General features: G+C 42.3%; 4 protein-coding genes and 1 pseudogene across 12 annotated transcripts in view; 3 read left to right on the top strand and 2 right to left on the bottom strand.

The window, feature by feature from the left end:
- The first annotated feature begins 4,642 nt into the window (after window positions 1-4,642).
- On the top strand, window positions 4,643-7,294 carry LOC120894031 (annotated as a pseudogene).
- A 1,682-nt stretch (window positions 7,295-8,976) lies between these two features.
- Window positions 8,977-10,803, top strand: LOC120896623 (nedd8-activating enzyme E1 catalytic subunit). The gene is given in 4 exon segments (XM_040300878.1): window positions 8,977-9,162; window positions 9,226-9,447; window positions 9,519-9,889; window positions 9,892-10,803. Coding segments are annotated over 3 exon segments (1,350 nt in total). The 5' UTR covers window positions 8,977-9,162; window positions 9,226-9,290; the 3' UTR covers window positions 10,714-10,803.
- A 967-nt stretch (window positions 10,804-11,770) lies between these two features.
- LOC120896119 (centrosomal protein cep290) lies at window positions 11,771-19,082 on the top strand. The gene is made up of 11 exons (XM_040299995.1): window positions 11,771-11,982; window positions 12,058-13,190; window positions 13,255-13,410; window positions 13,483-15,077; window positions 15,137-15,290; window positions 15,374-15,602; window positions 15,669-15,888; window positions 15,962-16,347; window positions 16,436-17,866; window positions 17,939-18,111; window positions 18,420-19,082. Exons 1-11 carry the CDS (start codon window positions 11,812-11,814, stop codon window positions 19,054-19,056), a joined length of 6,285 nt encoding a protein of 2,094 aa, XP_040155929.1. The 5' UTR covers window positions 11,771-11,811; the 3' UTR covers window positions 19,057-19,082.
- A 70-nt stretch (window positions 19,083-19,152) lies between these two features.
- Window positions 19,153-20,276, bottom strand: LOC120896120 (charged multivesicular body protein 5). Its single transcript, XM_040299996.1, has 2 exons — window positions 20,066-20,276; window positions 19,153-19,980 (listed from the first exon to the last, which is right to left on the bottom strand). The coding sequence occupies exons 1-2, from the start codon at window positions 20,132-20,134 to the stop codon at window positions 19,372-19,374; spliced, it is 678 nt and encodes a 225-aa protein (XP_040155930.1). The 5' UTR covers window positions 20,135-20,276; the 3' UTR covers window positions 19,153-19,371.
- A 1,746-nt stretch (window positions 20,277-22,022) lies between these two features.
- The window catches only part of LOC120895773 (homeobox protein orthopedia), a 37,358-nt gene continuing 35,412 nt past the window's right edge, over window positions 22,023-23,968 (bottom strand). For all 9 annotated transcript variants that reach the window (XM_040299376.1, XM_040299385.1, XM_040299384.1 and 6 more), the window contains one exon: window positions 22,023-23,926. In XM_040299376.1, the coding sequence (XP_040155310.1) occupies window positions 23,741-23,926 (186 nt within the window). In that variant the 3' untranslated portion in view covers window positions 22,023-23,740. The remainder of the gene's footprint in view (window positions 23,927-23,968) is intronic.

Here is a 23,968-nt window from a genome sequence, read left to right as displayed (position 1 = left end):
GGTCTGAAAACCACAAGCGATACAAGTCCATGAATAGATAAGATGCGGCAGAATGAAAAATGCTTTCACTACTTACAGCAAAAGCCTATTCCCCTACCTTAACCAATTTTAGCGCGAAAAAAATGATTCATGAGTAGAATGAATCTAGGTTCAACAGTAATGCCACGAAAGGACCACAGTCATGTAATAGATAAGTACTAATCCTTAAAATGCTATTTAAAACAGTTAAAAAACTATCGCGAGTTGAGAATTTCTGCAGAACAAACGTAAACAGCTTTTTGTTTTGATTCCTCAATCGATGCTCAGTGCGCAGGTGACAATCAGAGCTACATATTCATCGGCACAGGTAGGCTCATAGATGCTGCCTTGCAAAGCGCCGAAGCATATATGACAGTAGGGAGCAACAAAGCCGCAGGCCGCTGCCACCCAAGTGACATTTGCTCGAAATTGTTTTCCAATATCTGCTCGATAAGTACTCGATACGCCTGAAACTGTGGATTTGTTTGTGATCAAGTGTGTTGAAACTGCTGAGATATAGTGAGTTCGTAAATTAGACTTTCTTCTATCGATTGACGATGCCATCGAGCTCATTTCACATTCGTAGCTTTGATTTTTTATGAAAAACAAAAGCTAATTTTGTGTGACGTTGTTTTATTTTAAAAAAAACGATATTATTTAAGTATAAGATCCCAAGTGCCACAAATCCACTAAACGACCACTAAACGGCTTCTAAACGACTCAAGTTCTCTACCTAAACGGAATATAAAAGACTTCGTTTAGCAGACGGCAAACGACTCATGCATTCTAAAAATAGCAAAAAAGCTGGTGGCGCTATCTGTTGGTGGGATACCCCAACCAGTTGAGCTTTATCGCTTGGAGGAGAGCTTTCTCATTTCCTCTGTACTGTTGTATGGTTCCGCATTGAAGTTATTCATCGCTAGAACTAGAACGGCGATACGCTTGTTTAAATACTAAACTCCAACGGAAACCAACAGCACTGCAGCAAGTGAGATTTGAGTAATGGTCGTTGGTGTTGATACCCACGTATCTGACCACACGACCATTCATATAGATTTTTGCTCAGAAAGATAGAAGGCTATATTGGTCATGCTAAGATGAAACTTGTCGAAACACATTGCAAGAAAAGGATAGCAATATAATGATGAGTTGTAATACGCCATCTATTGATCAAACCGATGAAGCTGTGGAGCTTTAATTTTTTTTTCTATGGATATTCAAATTTTCCAGTCGTTTAAGCTTAACTCTGTCACTGGAAACCAAAAAAACATCATATTCCAGGCAACCGAGCTACACGGGTAGCCAGCGACTTTGGAGGCGTATAACTTTTGAATGCGTTATCCAATATTTATGCAATATTCTGATGAAATTTAAAAAAAAACTAATGCAGTTTCTAAAACTGCGCATAGATCGGTTCAACTCGCTACCGTTTTTTTATTTAAAGCTCTTCAAAATTGACAGGGTTCTTTGTAAAATAATTACAAAATGTAAAAAACATTTTTTTCAGTACTTTACAAAATTTTCACAGCAAAATTGCTCCAAAAGCTTTGAGAACTGAATGTTACACGTCTTTTATAAATTTTTCATTATTTTTCTATGAGCCATAAAGAAGATAAAGGAGTTTTGATTTGAATAAAAACCGTTACATTATGATCGTTGCTGATAGAAAGACACCAACATCAAATAAATTTCACACGCAATGTTTTAATTCAGTCTCTTCACAATGTATAATCAACATAATTTACCAATAGAGCCCATTTTATGAAGTTTTGCATTTATCGCAGATGTGCATTTTATAAAATTGTAATTGTAACTGGTATGTTGTAACGGTTTTTATTCAAATCAAAACTCCTTTATCTTTTTTATGGCTCATATAAAAATTCTAAAAAATTTATAATAGACGTGTAACATACAGTTCTTAAAGCTTTTGGAGCCATTTTGCTGTGAAAATTTTGTAAAGTACAAAAAAAATATTTTTTACATTTTGTAATTATTTTCAAAAGAATCCTGTCAACTTTGAAAAGCTATAACTAAAAAACGGTAGCAAGTTGAACCAACTTATACACAGTTTTAGAAACTGCATTAGTTTATTAAATTTTCATCAGAATATTGCATAAATATTGAATAACGCATTCAAAAGTTATAAGCCTCCAAAGTCGCTGGCTACACGGGTAGCCCGGTTGCCTGGAATAGGGGTATTGGAAAATTTAAAGGCCAGGCTACATTGATCGTACTCGCAAGTGTAATTTTGATTTTCACTAGCGCATCTGGCGGCGGCTGACAGAAGCATTTTGCCAAACAATTTGGAGCCGCTCCAGAAAATACGTTAATTTCCCATGTTTTTTACTTAAATCGGAGGAGAAAAGTTTTGTAAAACGTAGATACACATGTTTTGCACGCATTGCATCTATTTTTGCAATGAAAAACGATGAAAAAACTACTTAATTTTGAGATCCGGCACGACCATTCCCTCGATGACCAAAAAAAGCTTCCACCAGCCGCCGCCAGGTGCGCTAGTGAAAATCAAAATTACGCCAGAGAGTACGATCAATGTAGCCCGGCCTTAATTCTTAAAAACAGTTTAATTATACTCCAAAAAATCTACGAAAAATTCCAGACAAAGATGGCTATAGATCACACAAATATACAAAATTTCAAGCCAATCTGATTCCTACAATCAGAAAAGTGAGCAATCAAAATCAACCGGGTAGCCGGATGCCTGGAATAGGGTTAATCTGTGGCGCTTGGGTAATCGGTTGTGTACGTAAGGTCGTGGGTATCAACGATAATATTATTGGGAAGATCATAATAATAATAATCACTGTAATAATAATAATAATAATAATAATAATAATAATAATAATAATAATAATAATAATAATAATAATAATAATAACAATAATAATAATAATAATAATAATAATAATAATAATAATAATAATAATAATAATAATAATAATAATAATAATAATAATAATAATAATAATAATAATAATAATAATAATAATAATAATAATAATAATAATAATAATAATAATAATAATTACAATTATAATAATAATAATAATAATAATAATAATAATAATAACAATAATAATTAAAATAATAATAATAATAATAATAATAATAATAATAATAATAATAATAATAATACTAATAATAATAATAATAATAATAATAATAACAACAATAATAATTTTAATGCAACCTAAAGTGATCGCTATAAAGTTAATAAACAGGGGGAAATACCTTGAGAAAGATATAAATCGTTAGCACAAGAAGTGTTATAACAATACACTTTGTCTATTTGATCTAATTGATGTAAAAATACTAAAATACAACGGTGTTTAGGAATATGTTTTAAATACCAATTTCTTTTAGTCTCGGGTCTATAAACACCTTGCGGCAACATTTTTGATCAATGGCAACAATTTCTGATTTTTCTTTTTATTTTAAAATTATGCATATGAACCATTACGTTAACCTTAAACATAAACCAATATTAAAAATATTCTCTTTAATTTCTCGTCCTCAATTTTCAACGTTCAATTTTTCATAGCTAAACAAGGACAGAAAATTAATATTTTACAGAATTTAAATTATATAACATACATAAAATAAATAATATAATACATTACTTTGATAATGTTACAACAAGCATATGCTATTGTTAAGAGGGTGCTACACAGCATTACCAAATATTCATAACACTTAGAAAGTGCTAGATATCGCTGAAAAATATAACTTCCTTTGCTTACGGATAGCGTTTGTGAAGGTCAAGAGAAGTCCCGCACAATTGGCAAATGCTCTCGAAAAGCGGACTAAACTTGGCGTAATGAGCGTTCACAAAAAAGGCGTACGCCTGCTGAATATTCATCAGTAAACATTCAAATTTGTCTGCGATCGATACTGTGGACGGTGTTTGCCATGCACGAAGAATATACACTGGTTCACAGATTGTGAAACGGCCCAGCAGTTGTACATATTTGTGATGAGTAAGTATCGTAAAATAAATGCAATAATCAATCAAAATCCTCGCTCAACATTGAACTTCCGTTTGAGTGTGTCGTATTTAAAGTATGGCCGTTTTTTTATCGATCAGTGCTACGATCGCCAATGAACGGTATGTCCTGTGACCTAAGCTTTCTTTCTTCCGTTATGATGATTGGACTTGTCACAAAGCAAAGGTGGTTTACCTCCCAGCATCAATAAGTTCTGTTATCCTTGAACCGGTAGCACGGTAGTATCGGCCGCATCGGAAGCATGATGACATTGGCCGTGCACAGTCTGTCCGCAAAGCCGATGGTTTTTGTTTTTGCTGTTTTTTCTTCTTCTCATTGCACACGCACGTGCCTTTTGCGGAGTGATTTACGGATGCGTATAGTGGTCGCGTCGATCGTCATCTCTCCATCGCCAGCGGCCATCGCAAAACTGCATGGCGTCAACAAGCCGCACGCTCCAGCATCAGAATGAATCAACATGCGCAACCGGCCCCATCTCAGGTGTGGTGAAGGTGTGCGGGAGGCAGCCAGCGAATAGGGGGAGGGGGGGGGTAGAGTATAGCCCACCAGCCACACTACACACTGCATTACGCGGATATAAAATTATAATTTTTCTCAGATCACAGATTAGTTCGATTTGTTTCGTCGAGTGAAGCTGATCTCTGAAAGCGTAAAGCGTAAAGTGTCTGTCTGTTACAGTTACTGTGTGTGTGCTGGCTGGTGGAAAACGTGGTAGGAATACTAAGCTGCGCATAATGTTTTAGAGCAGATGATGGTAGTAGAAAGGATTAATGTGGCAAAATGGTGAAGTGTACACGATTGGCTGTGTGGAGAGACAACGGTTGGATCTGGTGCATACGCAGTAGAAAGATTGATATAGAAGCTTCAATTTCTATGGCATATTTTTGAACATAAAGGAGCTTTTTTAATATTTTTTTAGTTGATACGAATGTACCGGTAACATTCTTACTTTCACAGGAGTTGGTAGCTGTTTAATGAATTACCATTTAATTGCTTTATATTGATGACGCTCATAGGTCATGAATTTTTCATCTACTGTCATTAATATGTATATTGTCTTGTATAAAATTAGTGTCCATTGTGACAGCTTTATGCTTGCATCAAGATCACGATCTGCTAATAGTCGATCATAAAAATGCAATTTTAATTGTATTATCGCTATACATACGATGCAATCTTGACAACAATGTTTTGATGGAAGACGTTTGAATACGGAAATCGATAATGAAATAATCGACGTTTAAGGTCCTAAAAGTTTAATGTACTTTTTATCAACGGAAGGATTATCGTTAAAAATGATTTTTTATCAGAGATCTTTACCATGAATAATAGCGTCTTAGCTAATTTTCTATAACGACTTCACTTTTGCAGAAGGATTCTCGCAAAGCTTGGTTTCACTGTCTATCACACACCAAGAGTATAATTTGTATTAGTAATAGTAAAAAATAATAGTTAACTATAAATCCACAGAAGATTTATCAGATCATTTTTAACTGTAGCAGCTGTATCGCAAATGATTGAATAGCCTGCAGTGATAATTTAAAATAATTGATCTTAATCAATAGTCATTTCCACTAGCGTCATCCGTTCTAATGGTTAAACGGAAAAGGATTATTATTCAATTATTCAAATGTTGATCTTTCAAGTACTGTAAAGCATTTTATTTAAACGCATTAAATGCGTCTTTTCTCTCATATCCACTTCCTGGTTCTCGTTCTAATGATTTGTGAGTTCTTTTTTATGTTTGCATCATGTAGCGTAACGGTACATGCGTTGTTGTAAATTCCCATGTTAGTCATAGGCATCAAAACAAACCGAGGGAAAGTGGAAACAATGCATCAAACAACACTAATTTCCCTTACTCTCTTGCTCCTATTGCGGTTTGTGTTTTTTTTCTCAACTATTCTATGCTATGCAATTCCCACGCCCGTTTGTTATCTGCGACCTGCAACCCGTAGCAAGATGGGCAAGCGGATGATCGTGTCGATCGTACTGATCGGATGCTTTTGCGCTCTGGAAGTGCACCCCTTTGACTTCGGTGGATTGGTGAAAAAGACGGGAGACGTCGCAAAGGTGGCAGCCAAAACGGCGAAGGGTATTGCTGAGAGTATACCGCAGATATTCTCTCCGGAGCAGCTGCTGGAATTTAGTAAGCAATCGATCATTGGCCTACCGGCGGAAGCGATCGCTGCAACGATCAATCAAATATGTAAGTACACCCCCGAGGAGGATGGTAGCATTGATTTTTGCACTACGCTACTATGGAGTTTCCATTACATCATTCCTGCTAAGGTTCGGTGGCATACTCCCAATGCAACTGCGTCCGAGAATGAAGTCAACATAACGGACATGAACTACATACTGATGACGGAAGACAACAACGTTACCATACCGTTGCTGGAATCGGACGATCTGTGGAAGAACGAACTGTTCAACAAATCATACGATACGGTCATTTTGGTGACCGGATGGACGTCGAACGTGAACGAGCCGAATCGGGCAATCGATACGATCTACAACGCGTATAAGGCACGTGGCGGGTACAACTTTGTCGTTATCGATACGGCCGAGTATGTGGACACACTGTACACTTGGTCCGCATTCAATACGAACGATCTTGGCGAAGGTTTGGCGGATGGGCTGAAGGGACTGATCAAGTACGTGCCACTGGAGAAGATTCACCTGATTGGTAGGTAGCTGGGCAGTGCTAGTGCTTTCAGTACGCGTGCGTCGCTATAACTTCATTCCGAACTTGCTAGGCCACAGCTTGGGCGCACACATCGTTGGAGGCGCTGGGCGATACTTTCAGTATAAAACGAACAAATCGATACCACGTATCACCGGTCTTGATCCGGCCAATCCATGCTTCAATGAGGGTGAATCGCTGAGTGGCATACAGCGGGGTGATGCCGATTTCGTGGACATTATTCATACCAATGCGAAGGTGCTGGGCAAGCGTGATCCAATCGGAGATGCAGATTTTTATCCCAACGGGTAAGATTTCATCATTGAATCGTTGCAATCGTGGGCTATATCTTGTATTTCATCTTCTTTAGCGTCGTTTCCGTCCAACCGGGATGTCTAGATCCGGCATGTACGTATACAGATATCTTCCCTAAAGCTGTATGCGAGACGATAAATCGGTGAAGTGCAACTCCCTTCTCTCGCTAAACACTGGCGGGTGCGTCAGCAATCCAATTCCACTTACGGTCCTAAAGACGAACGATAAATCACCATTCGCAATGGCATCGTAGTGCCAACTAACGGTCGATATGAGCTTAGTTGGTAAAAGGCGTTATGTTGTTTGTTTTGAGGCTGTCTAGGAAGTTGTGGAATGTAATTTGTTGATTGTTGAAGAGTTGAACAGAAATGTAAAATGTGTTTGATTAGCGTGAATGTAAGCATAAGGTAATTGAAATAAATTGAGTTTGAAAAGAAGCATGATGAATTGTGTCCATTGTGTTATACAGAAGGATGAAACTTTTTTGAACTGACTCATTTATTTTTTTGGCTTTTACTGATTGACTGTTTTGTTTGTGAAGTGAACACAGCTAATTTGTTTGTGCTACATAGGAGAAGATGTAAAAAGATAAAAAATAAATAAATAAATCAATAAATAAAGTGTATAAACATACTTCAAAGATTTTGGTTTTATTAAACATCCACTCCCTTCGTCATTAATATCCACTGAAGGTGTGTTTTTTTTAAATTTCTTAGTTTATTTATCAGCTAGTTCAGCCCATTTTTAACAGTGTTTAGGTTTATTTTATTATTAATATTTCTGTTTGCTGATTTGTGCTGTGTCCATCGTCCTATCCAATATAGACCAGAAAAATGTGATAACATCAGCATACAGATAAAACTAATTCTAAATAATTTACGAGATCTTTTTTATGCCGTAAACTCATACACTCATCTATTATGTTTTGAAACTATTCCAAACCCGTTGCTATTACAAATTGAAATTATTTTAGGTTTTTTAGTTTATTTAATATTTTTGGGTAATCAAATGCGGCACTCGCACAAGGTACTACACACTACTAGTGATGGGTACAGTTGGCATAAATCAATCAGTGTCGGAATCAGACTAACAATAGCCGGAGTGAGATCGGAGTCGTGGGTGCGCTCCAAAGAGCACATCACTACACACTAGCGATGGGCTGGTCGCCCCGAACCTACCGGGTCGGAGCCATCCGTTTGGGTCGACCCGAGATGTATAAGTAGGTTCAGCAGGTGCAACGATTCCGGTAGGAGCAAGCAAGCATCAGCGACTACGATCTGTTGGTGTAGCGAGTTCGGGTCGTGTCAAAGTAGGATTAATATTCGACCCGAACAGGCTGCACTCACGGGGCGGAATCGCTTATGCTTTCTCGCACCTACAGAACAAAGGTCGTGTCGACCAAAACTTGTTGCACCCGCGGGTTCCTTTTGATTCCGACACCGATATAGAGTACCCGCTGCACCCACGGGTCGAAATCGATTTCGACTGGCTCGGACCCGACTCCGGGTCGTGTCCCACCACTACTACACACACCAATTCAATAGACCATATCCACACACGGTCCGTTGAAATTTAATAAATAACAAAATAATGTCCATTAGTAACTTTTATAAAGTAGGACAATTATCGCTGGTTGTAGAGATATTCAATGTGTGTTTTAGCTGTCCTTCTTTGCACGCTCGTTCAATGGTGGAATTCAAAATTGAAAGCTTTCAAATGATGCATGAAATGTACAGTCGCTGACGAAAAACCGTCGCCAGCGTCTCCAAATCGGTGCGAATTTCCCTCGCTGGCGACATTTTTTTCAGTACTTGTAACGGTTTTTTATGTTTCGAGCGAGGGCCCAAGGTGTGTTTATTTAGATTTTGCTCTAAAGCAATTCACCTCCGAACATCCATACACCTTGGGATGGCCGTCAAAAACCGCTCGCCTGGCCCCGAGTTTGACGTTTTTTTGTTTTCGACCCACCGGCAAAAGTAAATAATTTTTGTGTGTGGACTGGATTGGTGCAGAAATTGGGCTTTTGCTAGCATTTTCTGATGCTAATTCTCGCTTATTTAGCAACTATCGGCAAATCTCGACTTTTCTGAAGTGGGGCATCTACCAAGAATATTACGCCGAGTAAGTTGTTTCAGCGCAAATTTTCAAAGGGAATCTTTTACATCACCATCTATGTACTTCTAGATTTGCGGAAATAGAAATTCTAGAGAGCGGCTAACAAATAAAAAGTAAAGTAATTGTCTGCTACCATGGAAGTCGCTCCGCCGAACAACGATCATTTGAGCAAACGCTGGAACCATTTGCGGAAAATCCTCGAAAGGTCCGGCCCGTTTTGTCACCCAAACTTTGCCGCCTCATCCGAAACGCTCGAGTTTTTGCTCAACACTTGCAAAATTCTCGTCATTGGTAAGTGCATGCCCGCGAAGGTGGCTCGTGTTTTTCGAACATTTTACTCAAGCTAAATTGTACGATTGAAGGTGCTGGAGGTCTGGGATGCGAACTGTTGAAGGATCTGGCTCTGATGGGTGTCCGTGATATTCACGTAATCGATATGGATACGATAGAGCTTTCCAATCTGAACCGGCAGTTTCTGTTTCGAAGGACGGACATCGGCAAATCGAAGGCACAATGTGCGGCCGCATTCATCAGTGCACGGGTGCCGGGGTGCGTTGTGACGCCTCACTTTTGCAAAATTCAGGACTTTGATTCTGCGTTCTATCGGCAGTTTCACATAATTGTTTGCGGGCTGGATTCGATCGTAGCTCGCCGGTGGATCAACGGGATGTTGATATCGATGCTGGAGTACGAAGAAGACGGCTCGGTCGATGAAACATCCATCATTCCCCCTGATCGATGGGGGGAACCGAAGGATTTAAGGGAAACGCGCGTGTGATCCTACCCGGAATGACGGCGTGCATCGACTGCACCCTGGATCTGTTCCCACCGCAAGTGAATTATCCACTTTGCACCATCGCAAACACACCCCGGCTGCCGGAACACTGCATCGAGTACGTGAAGATTATCCAGTGGCCGAAGGAAACTCCCTTCGGGGTAGATGTTGCCCTCGATGGTGACGATCCGCAGCACGTCTCCTGGGTGTACGAGAAAGCGCAGGAACGAGCCAACAGTTTCAACATCACCGGATTATCATATCGACTTGTGCAGGGAGTGTTGAAAAATATTATCCCGGCCGTGGCCAGCACCAATGCGGTAATTGCGGCCGCCTGTGCCACGGAGGTGTTCAAGATTGCTTCCAGCTGCTGTGAACCGCTGAACAATTACATGGTGTTCAATGACGTGGATGGCATCTACACCTATACGTACGAAGCGGAAAAGCGGTCCGATTGCTTGGCATGTAGCCAGGTACCGAGACCGGTGGACATCAAGGATCCTAATGGAATGACGCTGCAGGATCTGATTCAGCTGTTGTGCGAAAACCCTGAGTTTCAAATGAAAAGTCCAGGACTGACCGCCGTGCTGGAAGGGAAAAACAAAACCCTGTACATGGGTACAGTCAAGAGCATTGAGGAGGCAACGAAGGGAAATCTAACGTTGTCACTCAGCGAGCTCGGACTGAAGGATGGTCAAGAGATAATGGTAGCCGATATCACCACACCGAATACGATCCTTATTAAGCTTAAATTTCAACCCAACGAGGTAGAAATGTCATAAATAGTGCAGGGAAGCTCTTTGTAAAGGTCAATTTGCAAATGAAGCGATACATTTGATTTTGGAATAAAAATAATTTGGTACACGATTTAATTGCAGGTCATACTCGTATATTGATTCAAATCATGAATGCATCTTGCTCATGACATGACATGACAAAATAAAAATAAAAAAAAAAATCAGTGTCCTATGAGGAATCAAAACTCCGCTACCGTTCTAGATGTAAACTGCAAATGTACTGGCTATCAAAACTTAACATGTGATTCCATATTCAAGGCCATTTTCAGGGTACAATCGTTAGACCAATGATTCAGTGCATTGCATTGTGCAAGTATTTTTCTTCTTCTTCCTTGGCTCAACAACCGTTGTCGGTCAAGATCTGCCTATAAAATTATACGAAATTTCTAGTCATGTGAACGATCGAGCATTTTCGTTGTTTTTTCCACCGTTTCCACCCTGTCGATACCCAATTCTAGACAATGCTGCTTTACCATTAAAAATAGTCATACATATTTATTCATCAGGTAGAAAATACTAGCCGGTCTCGTGATACAATCGTCAAATCGTACGACTTAACAACATGCCCGTCATGGGTTCAAGCCCCAAATGAACCGTTCCACCATACGTTTATGACTGACTATCCTACTATGGGGGGTAATCCATAAGACACTGAAAGCCAACCCCACAAGTGGTACAGGCCGGTCTTCCGAATCCATCAAGACCATCAACACCACCATGGAGAACCATCAAGACCACAACACCACCATGGAGAGACCATCCATCACATACTGAGTGCTATCACGACTTCTGTTTGGAGATCGCTTCAGATCGGCTCAGTCTCAATAAAAATATAAAAAATCCCCTGCACGCGTTACGTCTTTTATGGATGGCTTCTATGCAAGTCGGAGATTTAATTTTTTTTCAAGCGCATGCTGCTCGTGATGTGTATACCATGTGAGATTGTTGGTTGTAGCAACGGAGCGGTTTCCATGGCAACGCAAACAAAAACAAATGTGTTTATTGTACAAATAATACAAAATCGACAGTTCTGTGGAAGGATTCAAGGTTGACGGCTGTGTTATAAGCACATTTTCCTCCAAAATGGATTGGAAGCACCTTTTGTCACTATCTCCTCATAATTTAGATGACGTACGAAAGGATGGAGCAGCGCTGGAGATCGCTAATTTATCAACAGACGTTAAGCTGGATAGCAAAAGCAGTAAAAAGTTGTTCCGTTTGGCTCAGGTTGCACTACGGTTTCGCAATGAGCAGGTAAGTTTGGGGCTCTTGGGAAAAGCTTTTCCACCGCCCATAATTAACAAAACCGCAATTTTCTGGACGTTCAAGGTGAGACAGCTAAAGCAGACTTTAGTCGAGGGAAAAGATGATTTCGGAAGCCAGGAGCGAATGAAAGAATGGAAAAGAACGATCGAAAAGCTCGAGCTGGAACGCCACACCCTTCGGACAAAGCTCAAAGACGTCACGGAAGAGAATGCCAAGCTGCAGGCCAAGCTCGCCGAAGGACTGCATGGCGGCAGTGAGGGTGAAGATTCGCCCGATGCTTTGTCGGAAATTGAAAGACAGCAGGAGCTGTACAATAACATCAGCATGAAGAATAAGCATATTAAACGCCTTTTGCGCGATATTGACGATTTGGAAAAGCGAAATAGCTTTCAGGTCGACACGATTAATGGGCTGCAAGTGAGCTTAAACGATGCAACGCTAAATATTACGGCGCTAACGCATCAGTACGAAGAGCTGCAGGCTCGCTGGAGCGAGCAGCAAGAGCTGAACAGCAAACTGAACGAAAAGCTGCAACAAATGGAAGCTGAACTGATGGGCGTGTGTGACGAGAAGGAACATTTGCAGGAGCAGCTTAACACAACCAGAACGGAGCACACGAACCAGGTCGCCGAATGGGAGGACCAGATTGATCAACGGGAAAAGGAGTTGAACGAGCTGAAGGATCGTTACGATGATCTGTTGAGTCAATTCCCTGGTATCGATATTGAGGCAGAACGGAGGGAGTACAAGCTGATGGCGGAACGTCTCGAGCAGAAGGATGACATAATTGTCGATTTGGAGCAAAAGATATTAACGCTTTCTAAAGAAATTCATCGCTCGACGGAGGTTATGAACCGCATCAGCGAGGAGAAGGCGCGTGCGAGTCAGGAAAAGCGTCAGGAAAGCCACTGCTGCCAGGAGTACCGGATGCAGCTGGAAAAGGCTAACGAAAGGTGTCGCGAGATGCAGGAAATATTGGCCGATGTTGAGGATGATAATCGGATGAAATCAAAACAAGCCGTAGAAGCAATTGAGGCACTGAGACGCTATGAAAATGGCGAAGAGGGTTTGGCCAGTGCACTCAAGAAGGTACACCGGTTGCAGGAAAAGGTGAACTCGCGCGACAAACAAATTCGTCAGCTAATATCCGAGATCAATCTAGCGAACGAGATAGCGATAGAAAATGGTGTTTTACGGTATGGACAAGGAGGGCGAGCTTTTTTTAAAAGTATTTCATATTTTTTTTACTTTTCGTTTCAGGAAACGGTTGGGCATAGAAGACGATGAGGTAGTCGCTACAAGTTCCATATTGGCCAAACAGAAGAAAATTGCCAAAGTGAATGAGCGTTTGGCTCTTAAGTTGCGCGCTTCCGAAGAGATGAGATTGCAGCTAAAGTTGGAGAAAAACGATTTGAAGTAATTTGGTTTCGTAACATTTTACTGGTTCACTCTTGTTACACAACATTTGTTTGTTTTGTTTGATTTCAGGCGACAATTGGCTGCTCTGGCGCAGAATTTAAAGAGACAAACTAATAATTCAGACGTGCCAGACCCCGATACGGGCAAAACGCTGCCTCAATCTCCTGGCAAGGGAAGTGTGGCGAATGTAGACGATCTGGTTGCTTCTATCGACGACGTGCAAACAATAAAGTTCTGTGAAAAGTGCATGAAGCAGTACAACGTGTACGACAGTATGAAACATTGCAAGGCGTGCATTTTTCGGCATAGTTTCAGTTACTGCGACAAGTGTGTCGGGCAGCTACAGATGAACTTTGACGAGGATCGTCCGAAGGGGACATCGCGCTCCGCGGAAACGGACGCTAACCACCATCGTATCCGGGAGCTAGAGCAACAATACATCACCGTAATAGAGGAAAATGAAAATCTACGCGAAGGAATGCATGAGATTTTGGAAAAGCTCCGCGAGTACGATGCCATGTCGGACCGGCTGACGATCGACAGAGATACGTTGGAAAAGCTGCTGGCCGTACTGAGCGTACGGCCGATGTCGGTGGGTTGGCACAGCGGTATGCGGCTGCCGAACGATCTACTAGCTGCTGCTCGGGAACGTGAGCTGCTGTTGAAGGAACGGTTAGCCATAGTGGTGGATGCAGATGCAAACGGAAGGATAAGTAAAAGCATTCAATCGACCGAGAGCGTTAACGACTCGGGCAATGTCTGCAACGAGGATGATAATTCGGAATCGATCGAACGGCTGGAACCGGAGCAGATTGATTTCAGTGAGCAGGTGTTGCTGAAAGCGGTAGAAATTGACCGTTTGATGGAGAAGAATGAACAGCTGCGGGTGGAAAATGAGCGACTTTTGACGGCGCAGGATGAGCTACAGGTTACGCAAAAGCTGTACACCGAAATGCTGCACATTACCAATGCATCGGAGAACGAGAAAGACCGACTGTTGGTGCAGACGGTCGATCGGTTGCGGGACATCGAATCGGGAGTCTGTACGCTCCAAAGGAAAGTTGACTTCCTTAAAGCGGAGAATGATAATCTGCACAACTCATTGCGTCAGATCAAGAGCGAGCACCTTAATCTTCTGCATGAACTACGCCTGCAGCTGGCAACGAGGAGTAGCGAGTTAAAGCAACCCGAAGCGATTGATGGAGCCAAAGGCGGTTCGTTTGATTCGCTTGACAGTGATCAGATTGAAAAATTGGAAAGCGAGCTCATGCGCATGAAATCTGAGGCGACAAATATTTATAACATATTCTTGAAGAATATCCGGGAGGTAGATAAGGATCATTTGCTGGAGGTCGATTACAGCAAATTAAATCAACTATCCATAGTGGATAACAGTTTGGCAGTAGAGTTCGTTACCAAGGACGAGTACAAGCGAATGAAGGACCGTTTAGATGGGTTGGAGCGTGAGTTACAACGTGAACTAGTTAAAAGTGGCCATTTAGAGGAGTTGCTGAAGGTATCGAACGAACAGATTAGATCGCAGCAATCTCTCATCTCAAAGTATTCCGAGGAAGAAGTGAGCCTCCGCCATCTCGTAGTGGATCTGCAAAGCGCATCGAATGAAAAGTATTTACTCGCTCGTGCAAACAAGGAGTTGGAGTTGGGTAAGGGACGTTCAGTTGTGTAATTAAGCACTATTAAATAAGGGATTTTTGTTTTGCAGTGCGCGAGCAAGAGGAAAATTTGAAACTAGAGAACAGCAAAATGAAACTAACGCTTCTTCAGAAACTGGAAGAACTGGACAACCTGAAACTGCGACATGACCAACAGAGACAAGAATTTAGTGCCGAGCAAAGAGATAACAAACTGAAAATAAGGTAAACGACGTGATGGTGTATGCCACGTAAAGAGAACGTTGAAACATTTATTTACCAACGTTTTTATGACTGGCGAATTACAGATTTTTGAAGAAAAGCTTGCAGCTCTTAACGATAGGCCATCACTCATACCTACCGACCTCTGCCATTCCGGAATTTGTAAAAATGTATGCAAAGGCGCTAGAATTGCGCGAGAGTCTAACGGAGGAGCAGAGGAAATATCAGCATCAAATGCGGGACGAAGAGTACGAACGAATATTTGCAAAATTGAAGGAGAATCTTGAGGGAAATCACATACAGGACAAAATAAATGTAAGTAGCTTTTTCAACGACTGCAATGCAACATATTCACTGTCACTAATAATCAAAACTTTTCAGTTAATTAAATACGAAAGTCAAAGTGAGTACTTAACAAGGCAGCTGATACTGTGTCAGGAGCAGGTTGATCAGCTGCAGAGGGAAAATAAGCAGCTAAAAATGAAGGAAATCGATTACACCAGACATTGGGATACGCTGGAGTTACTGTTTGGCGAGGAAGCCCAACGATCGCGCCAAGATCGTGACAAGTATTTCGATAAAGCTGTGCAGGTTACAGTTGGTGAGTAGTATACACAAGCACAGGTGTAGGCCACAGTGCGTTTGCTGTTTTAACGAATTTGAAATCATTTCAGAAACATCATCCAAATGTATCAACACGATTCCAATCATTGAGGATACGCTGGGTGAGGGACCAAGAAGATGCTCATCTGGTGATACGATAAGTGATTTCGATGGTAGAAGCGAACATAGCCAGACGGGTGCGCACGTTAATGAGCAGATCGCTGTGACTGTTCACACGGTAGCCCAGAGATCGCTGGAATCGCAACTGAAACAGGCAATGATGTTAGCTTCTACGAGAAGTGCGCTTCTACTAGAAGCCGAAAGTCGACTGTCTGAATGTCAGGGAAGAATTAAGTTGCTCGAAAAATCCTTGGAGGAGAAAGAATCATTGCTAAAGGAACAAGCGCAGTCTCCGAGCGTTGCGAAGCACGATCGCATTGAGGATAGCATTCTTAGTGTACGTTTAGTAGAGTGAATTCAAGTGAACTTACCGGAAGAGGTGTAGATCGCGCTTAATCAATATTTCCATGCCTTTTCTTTTTTAGACCACCATTGGTTCGCTGCAGAATTTGTTGCTAGAAAAGGACACGACATTGTCCAGATATCAGGAGCTGTTGAAATCAGAAAGAAGTGAGCACTCACAAGTGTATGATGAAAATATGGCTCAAATAAGAAATCTGAAGAAAACGATCGATGATCTAGAGCAGAAGCTGTACGAGAAGCAGAAGGAATGCGACAACATCGCCACCCAGCTCAACGATATGAATCGCCTAAAAGCGCTGCAGGAAAGTGTACCGGAGAAGCCAAGATCTGTCGAGGACGAGGCGGCCACCGGGTCGTCAGACGCCGGGGCAATCGTCTATACGGACAAAATCATTGAGAACATCTATGAAATTGACGAGAAAAAGGAGCGTGAAATTCAGGACCTGAATGTGCAGGTGAAGATGCTTGAGCGCAACGTACAGGAGCTGGAGAACGAGCAGAAGCGCCTGCAGCTGCAACTTCGCGAGGCAAATGCGCGCGAAAAAAAGAGCGAAAAGTTGCTGCGGGAAAAGGAAATGGAGCTTGTAGCGCTGAACGATCGGCTGACGAAGGAAACGCACGATCTGCGCGAGTTTACCGAAACAATCGCTAGCGCCCAGGAAATCGAGCAGCTGAAGGAGATGCTTGAAGAGAAGGACCGCCACATACAGGACCTCACGGAAACGTTATCGCAGTTTCACGAGGACCAGCGGAGCTTCATGAACGATACGTCGCTACATTCGGCTGAGCAGGTGTCGCAGCTGAGTGCGGACCTGAACCGCAGCGAGGCCAGCAATCGCGTACTGAAAACGCAAATCGAAGCGCTCAAGCGCCAGATCGTGAGCATACAGCAGCGCGAGAAGCAGTCGCGCGATCTGGTCAAGACGCTCAAGAACCAACTGATCAAGCGGCCCGTCATTGCGATGAAAGCGGACCGTATGTCCACGCCCCGGGAGGATCAGCTTGCGCGTCGCGTTCAGCAGCTCGAAACGGAGCTGCTCGACACGAAGGACGAGCTGCGCAAACAGACGGCGATAAATGAAAATCGGCGCGCAAAAACGGCGGCCGAGTTGGATCTGTGGAACAAGCAGAAGCGCTGGCAGCAGATGGCAGAGCGTTTAAAGGTACAGCTGAAGGAGCAGGAAGTGGAGTTGGAAAAGCTGAAAGTTCACTTCAACACCGCCAAAACGACGATCGCTCGGCTGGAGCGTGATCGGACACGGTTGAATAGTGCGGGCACAGGTTCGGGTGCTCCTGCGTCCCTGCTGGACAACAAGTACCAACCGTCGGGCTCGCCGGACCAGTACTGCAGCACGGACAGTACGGAATCCGAGGATACCAGCACGATCACGACGCAAATGTTCACGCAAAACAGTAAGGAAATCATTGAGGCGCTCAAGAGCCGCATCGAATCTCAGCAGCGAAGAATTATTGCGATGGAACTTGATAGAAAGGTAAGGGGGCACGATCGAAGGATCACATATCTAAGATTTATCTATAAATCACTCGGATTTTTTTTCACGCAGGGTTCCAATACGGTGGCACATGAGCTGGAAAAGATGCAGGAGAAGCTTTGCAACATGGAGGCGCAGAATGTACGGCTGGAAGCGAAAACGTTGCAGCTGCAGCTCGACAACGACATGCTGCGGCAGAGTGACGAATCCGAGAGATTGAAGCGGCAAATCAAGCATCTCGAAGAGTGAGTTTATTGGTTATTTAACGATAGTTTAGAATATTGCATTCGAATGTTTGCCGTGTGTGTAATGAATCATCATTACATTCTTGCAAACGTCCCATCTTGCTATCATCATCGGAACCGCCTTGGGCGGTGGAATGATGGTAATTAAATTAAACGCTTGATACGAGACGAGTTTACTGGGGATTTCCCAGAGCGTTAGGAAAATACGTACGTTATGTATGTACTTGATTGTCGTGCTGTTGATAACTACTAGTGGTTAATGGTTCTGTATTTTCGTTTGTTTTTTCCCCTTGTCGTGTTTCTACAAGGTATGTGATCGCTTTGAAGGAAGAAATCGCCAAAGCAACGGCCGGATGTCCAGAGTCTATCAATTTCGAGAATCTCTGCGTGCGTTGCAGCCGGCGAAGCGGCACGAACGACCTAGCGGAGCGGAATGCTAATCTCGAGCAAACCGTACTCACCCTGAAGCGCATGATCGAGAAGCTTCGGGCGGAGAACAAGCATCTGAAAGAGCATCGCAATCGCGAACGGGCGGCCAGTGCGGAATCGTTTGCCAACCCGCCGAATGAAACGATCGCCAAGGAGCTGTACGATCGGCTGAAGAAGGAGCACGAAAAGTTACAGCAAAATCTCACCGAGGCGCTCAACAAAGTGTCCGTGCAGCAGGTGGAAATAGAGCTGCTGTCGAGCGTCACGTGCACCCGGTGCAAGGTGAGTGCGGGCGCAACGGGGTCCGGCGGACCGAACCGCGCTGATCCGACGACCGGAGCAGACGAAGAGTTGAGGGACAAGCTGGAGAAGAAAAGTCAGCTGCTGGAGAAGGCTAAAATTTTGCTGCAGCGTGCCGCGGCAAAGGAGCGATATCTGAAGGAGCAAATCGATCTGCTGCGCCGCAAATGCTCCGATCTGCAGAATGTGCCGGTAATAGACGAAATTAGCGAGTAGAGGGGAAGGTGACTGTTTGTTTCGGATTTTTTTGTACGTCTATTTAGTGCTGCTCATAAGAAAGTATAGAAATTAAGTTAACAGAACAATTTTAAATCATTCGATAAAATATAATATGGTAAAGAAAATACGGTTCACTTACAAAACAGTGGTGCTTTCTCGTATGCCGTGGGCTGATTACGGGTGCTGTATTTAAACATAAGTTAAAGGCAAACGCCATGCAGATGATGCCGAATACACGAGGGAGTGTTTAATTGAAGAAGGCCACTCAAATAGTTGAATCATCGCACAGGCAGGATGCTGCGCCAAAGCCGCTTAGGTCGTTTTGACGGAGGCAGGAATCTTTGGCAGGCCGAACTCGTCCACCAGTATACCGTCCTTATTGGTGACGCTATCCGCACCCGGTTCCTTGTCCGGTGCTTCCGGCGCTTTCACCACATCGTCCAGGTAGCTGGCATCGTCGTCGAGGGCAATCTCGTCACCGAGCGCATCCAGCTCGGCCTGCAGCTCATCATCGTCCAGCTCGGGCATGCCGTACGTTCGGCCCATCGCTTCCTGCACTTCGTCCGCCTGCTCCAGCATGTCCGCCATGTCGTCCTGTATGTCCTCGATCTCCTCGATGTTGATCTTTTTGAACTCTTTCTTCATCGACTTCATGCCGTCCTTCATGGCGCTCACCGTTGCCTGCGTGTCCTTCAGCGTCTGGTGCGCAAAGTTGGCCTGCTCCATGTTGAACGACTGGTTCCGCAGGTTCTCTACCTGGCTTTCGTACTGTTTGCGCTGCTTCAGCACCCGCATCGCCTTCTGCTTGACGGCGTTCTTGGCCGGCCCCTCGCGCATCTTGGCCATCTGGTCCTTGTATTTGCGCAGCTCATTGTCCAACGTTTTGATCTTTCCCTCGATTGCTTCCGCCCGTGCATCGACCTGGATGGGTAATAGAGGGGATGATAGGGAATGCCCGAGCGGTGAGTCATCGGTCGGGACTGTCTGCTGCTAATCTGATTCTTACCCCGCTGATACAATCACTGATGCTTGGGCCCGGTTCTTTGGGTTTCGATTTACCGAACAAACGGTTCATCTTTACACTATGTACGTAGAGCGAATTAATCAAGAAAGGATTAGTTTTTCACCGTGATTTGTTGCTCGTCTTTGCGTGTAGCAAGGTTGTTTGTTTGTATTTCTGCGATTTTTGAAGAAACGCCAGGTTGGATCATAGATATTCTTTTTCGAGGCAATGAATTGACATGCTCGTTTGACAGTTTGGTGCGTAGTTGTTTTGTTCTTTTCTGGGAGGGAATATTGTGGTGTACAAGAGAGTGTACACGTGTGTGAAAGTTTTATATAAATTTGGCAAAACAAATCATGCCCACAGGCACATCAATTTGTTCTTGTTATCTGAATATATCATGTAAACAGGAGGCCTCTTCTCTTCTTCTTCGTTGCATTGAGCCAAATTTGAAAGAAAGCTGATTTCTCAAACGTCAAACAGTTGTCATACTGCTTCCCGGTGAAAATGCTGTACCAATCAATTGCTATGAATCATTTGAATCGACACATGGTTGGACGGTTACTGGCGTTTGGTTGTTTTTTCAATTTTGGAATAGTGCGATAATGTGCAACATAAGGGAGATTTCAATATTGGCTTATTGAATTATCCAATTGCGCGTAACTCTAAACAAACTAGTAATAGCTTCAGTATTTGGTCACAATGTACAAAATAACGTTTATATTGAGTCATTCTTTCTTTAGTTTCCACTTAGCCGTTCAGTAACATATTGGCTATAAGAACCTTCTCATGGAGTCATGGTGACATACGGCTAAATTTTCGCTTTTCGGAACTTACTGTTAGCTCTGGAGCCACTCTTTTTATTTTTTTTTATTTAAGAGGAACGGTCCGTAGCTACTTCCCAATTCAACTCTTTAAATTGGTCTGCCCCGTCTAATACATTCCAGCAAAATCAAGTAATACGTGAATCATATTATCGTAGCACTTTTGGTCAGTCGAATCCGATAAACGTGACGAGTGTCGCCTTCAGTCAAAGTTTATAGTGTGTATGAGTTTAGTATGCCTCAGCTCGCATTCCGTGAGCGTTTACGTGTGCGAAAATCAAATTTATCGTAATGTCACGTTAGCTTGTAAGCACTTAGTTCACTAAGACCATTTCTATGTCCGATGAAAAAACTCAATAAATATACAAATAAACAAATTTTCTAATATAATACAGGCGGTTCCCGAGATACACGGTAAATGGGGACCGAAAACGTCCGCAAAATACCGCGTATCTCGAATTTCCGCGTAAGTCGAATCTCATGATTTCCAGCTAAAATAACACTAATTTTCGTGTAATTTGCCAAGTAGGGGACGGTTTTAGTCACTTTATGAATTATTTGATATGATTCTGACTGAATATAACAGTTTTACACCCTTTGAAATGCTTTTAACATTCAACCGAAAAGGAAATTTTTTGGCATTTTACAGTTGATGTCAGATCAGTACAATTTGCTTAAAGAATTATCAAATTTAGAAAACCGCGTATCTCCGAATCCGCGTATAAGAGGTACCGTGTATCTCGGGGACCGCCTGTATAAGCTATTCGATTTTGATCGCACCATATTTTATCGATCTATCCCAGGGGTCGGCTTACTTTTGGACCAAAAGAGCCAAATTCTACAAAAATGTTCGTAGAGTTCTTCGTCATAAGCCAAACAGATAAATCAATAGTAATTTTTTTAAAAGTTCTATGAGCTCTACGAACGGCAAAGAGCCGCCATCTAGACAGCAAAGAGCCGCAGTTTGCCGATCGCTGATCTATCCTATCGTTAGCACTGACGTTAGGTCTCCAGCACACTTTCAGCATTAGTCATGGCATTGCTTCACGATGAATCGCAAAAGTGTCCCACGGTCTCGTAAATTAACTTACCATGTGCATAATTAACATTATTTTCATATTTAAAAACGCTTGCCATTAGATTGAATCAAATGAATGTTTCTTTTTATTCGATATCAATACTATAGTTACTTTTACTAACATACATATTTTCTGACCCTTTTGGCATCGATCTTGCGGCTGCTGTTGCTGATACTTCTGCTGCTGCTACTATTGTTAATGCTGTTGTTGTTGATGAACGTACAATTAATCAGTAATCTGAACTGTAACACAGATTCCTTGCTGTCGTTACGAATGCCCGAATGCTAATGATGAATTTACGCAAACATAATTTCGAAGGAAGATAGAGCATATACACAGTGTTGTAGATAATGTTCTAGCTGAACTACAGATTTCTAGCTGAACTACAACAAAGTACAATACATTATACACATTACCTTAGGTAGAAATGTGCTTCCGTAATGCGGTTTGTAGCGCCTTCCAGCACATGGAATGGTTTGTGCTGCCGATGCAATTCGCAAAACGCAATAATCGATTAAATAACCATAACGAAGTAGCGATTATTTACAATAAGCTGTGTTACATTTCAGATTCGTTGCATACGGGTCTTCCTATGTTGGTTTGCGCACTAGAATGGTTTGTTTTAAGCAATATGTGGATGTGTGACTATTTTTATTTCCCTTCTAGCATATCTCAGCGCAGCAGATCGTCGCGATCGAGGCATTCGTTTTCCGTTCCGATTAAGTGTATGTGTGTGTGTTTGTGTATGTATATAGAGGGTTTTATATATATAGATTTTTCATAATATAATTTCTCTGCACTTTGCATGCATTTCTACCCTTACGCAATGTTTCTTATAATCGTATATCGTGTAATCGTATACTTGTTTTCAAGTCTCTTGAAATGTTGGAAATTTGTTTCCATTTTCCATGTGTTCCACAGCACTCTCTATCCGTGGTTTCGTAGTTCCTGTTTTTTTTTTTAATTATGTTCCTTTTTTCCAACACGCTTCTTAATGCTTTTAGTATGCAGAGTTTTCGTATACATTGGTTTACAGTTGTTGATGTTGTTTCTTGTTTTTCTTTCTTTAGGCTCGATAGTTTTCTTGATCACTAGGGAGGTGTGTATGTGTGTGCATTAATGCAATAGTGGGTCTGTCTAATAAGGGGTCACTTCCACTGCTGGCCTTCTTTGCTTTAGTATGTAAATAAGATACATTTTCATTGTAATTTGAATTGTGTGTTGTTTCTCTCTGTTGTTGGGCGAATATCGATCAGCTAAGTATGCAATCTCTCACACACACACAGATTGATACTCCCGTAAGAATCGATAAGACTATTTTTCCTGCGTTCGTCTATCCTATAAGATTCTTCAAATAATTGCCTGATCATTTCTCGCTACTCGGTGCTATGATACTAAAATTTACATTAAATTTGATTTACAAGTACAACGGATTTCCATCCTGCTACCGGGAATCCCTTGACGGTAGAAAATAAACAGTGGGATCAACTATCTTAGAGACAAACGTAACAGACTATTACAACAGAAGGAATGGAATTAAAAAAAAAACAAAAATAAAGAAATAAAAGTAAACGTTGACACACTGACGATCTTGCATCTCTGCTTCACACGGAGATTCGGCCGGGATCCCTACTCTGGGTCCGTAATACTGCTCCGGCATTCGATGCGTGTCCGTTGCTACGTTGCACCATTTTTGCTAGTTGCCCGTACTGCTACTGGTTGCTGCTTTCACCTTAAAAGCTGCACAATTGGCGAGCTCACTTAAATAGCTGCAGTCAATACACCGAGTTGTGGTGATCATAATTGTGCGCATGCAAGTAGGAGGGCATGGTTTGATTCAATTCGGACGCCCTGCGTCGGAGGGCTGCTATGCTGTGACCTCGCCAAACGTCCTCATCTCCGTCAGGGGTACCGGCCGACAAGCTCTGACAGTTGCCGATACCGTGCTGATTGGGGCCAGACTGCAAAGTATGGGTTTGAGATAAAAAGAGTATTAATCCTTT

Source organism: Anopheles arabiensis, chromosome 2, assembly GCF_016920715.1.
Source record: "Anopheles arabiensis isolate DONGOLA chromosome 2, AaraD3, whole genome shotgun sequence".
In the NCBI taxonomy this organism is placed as follows: Eukaryota; Metazoa; Arthropoda; class Insecta; order Diptera; family Culicidae; genus Anopheles; species Anopheles arabiensis.
This window is presented reverse-complemented; position numbering and strand designations above follow the sequence as displayed.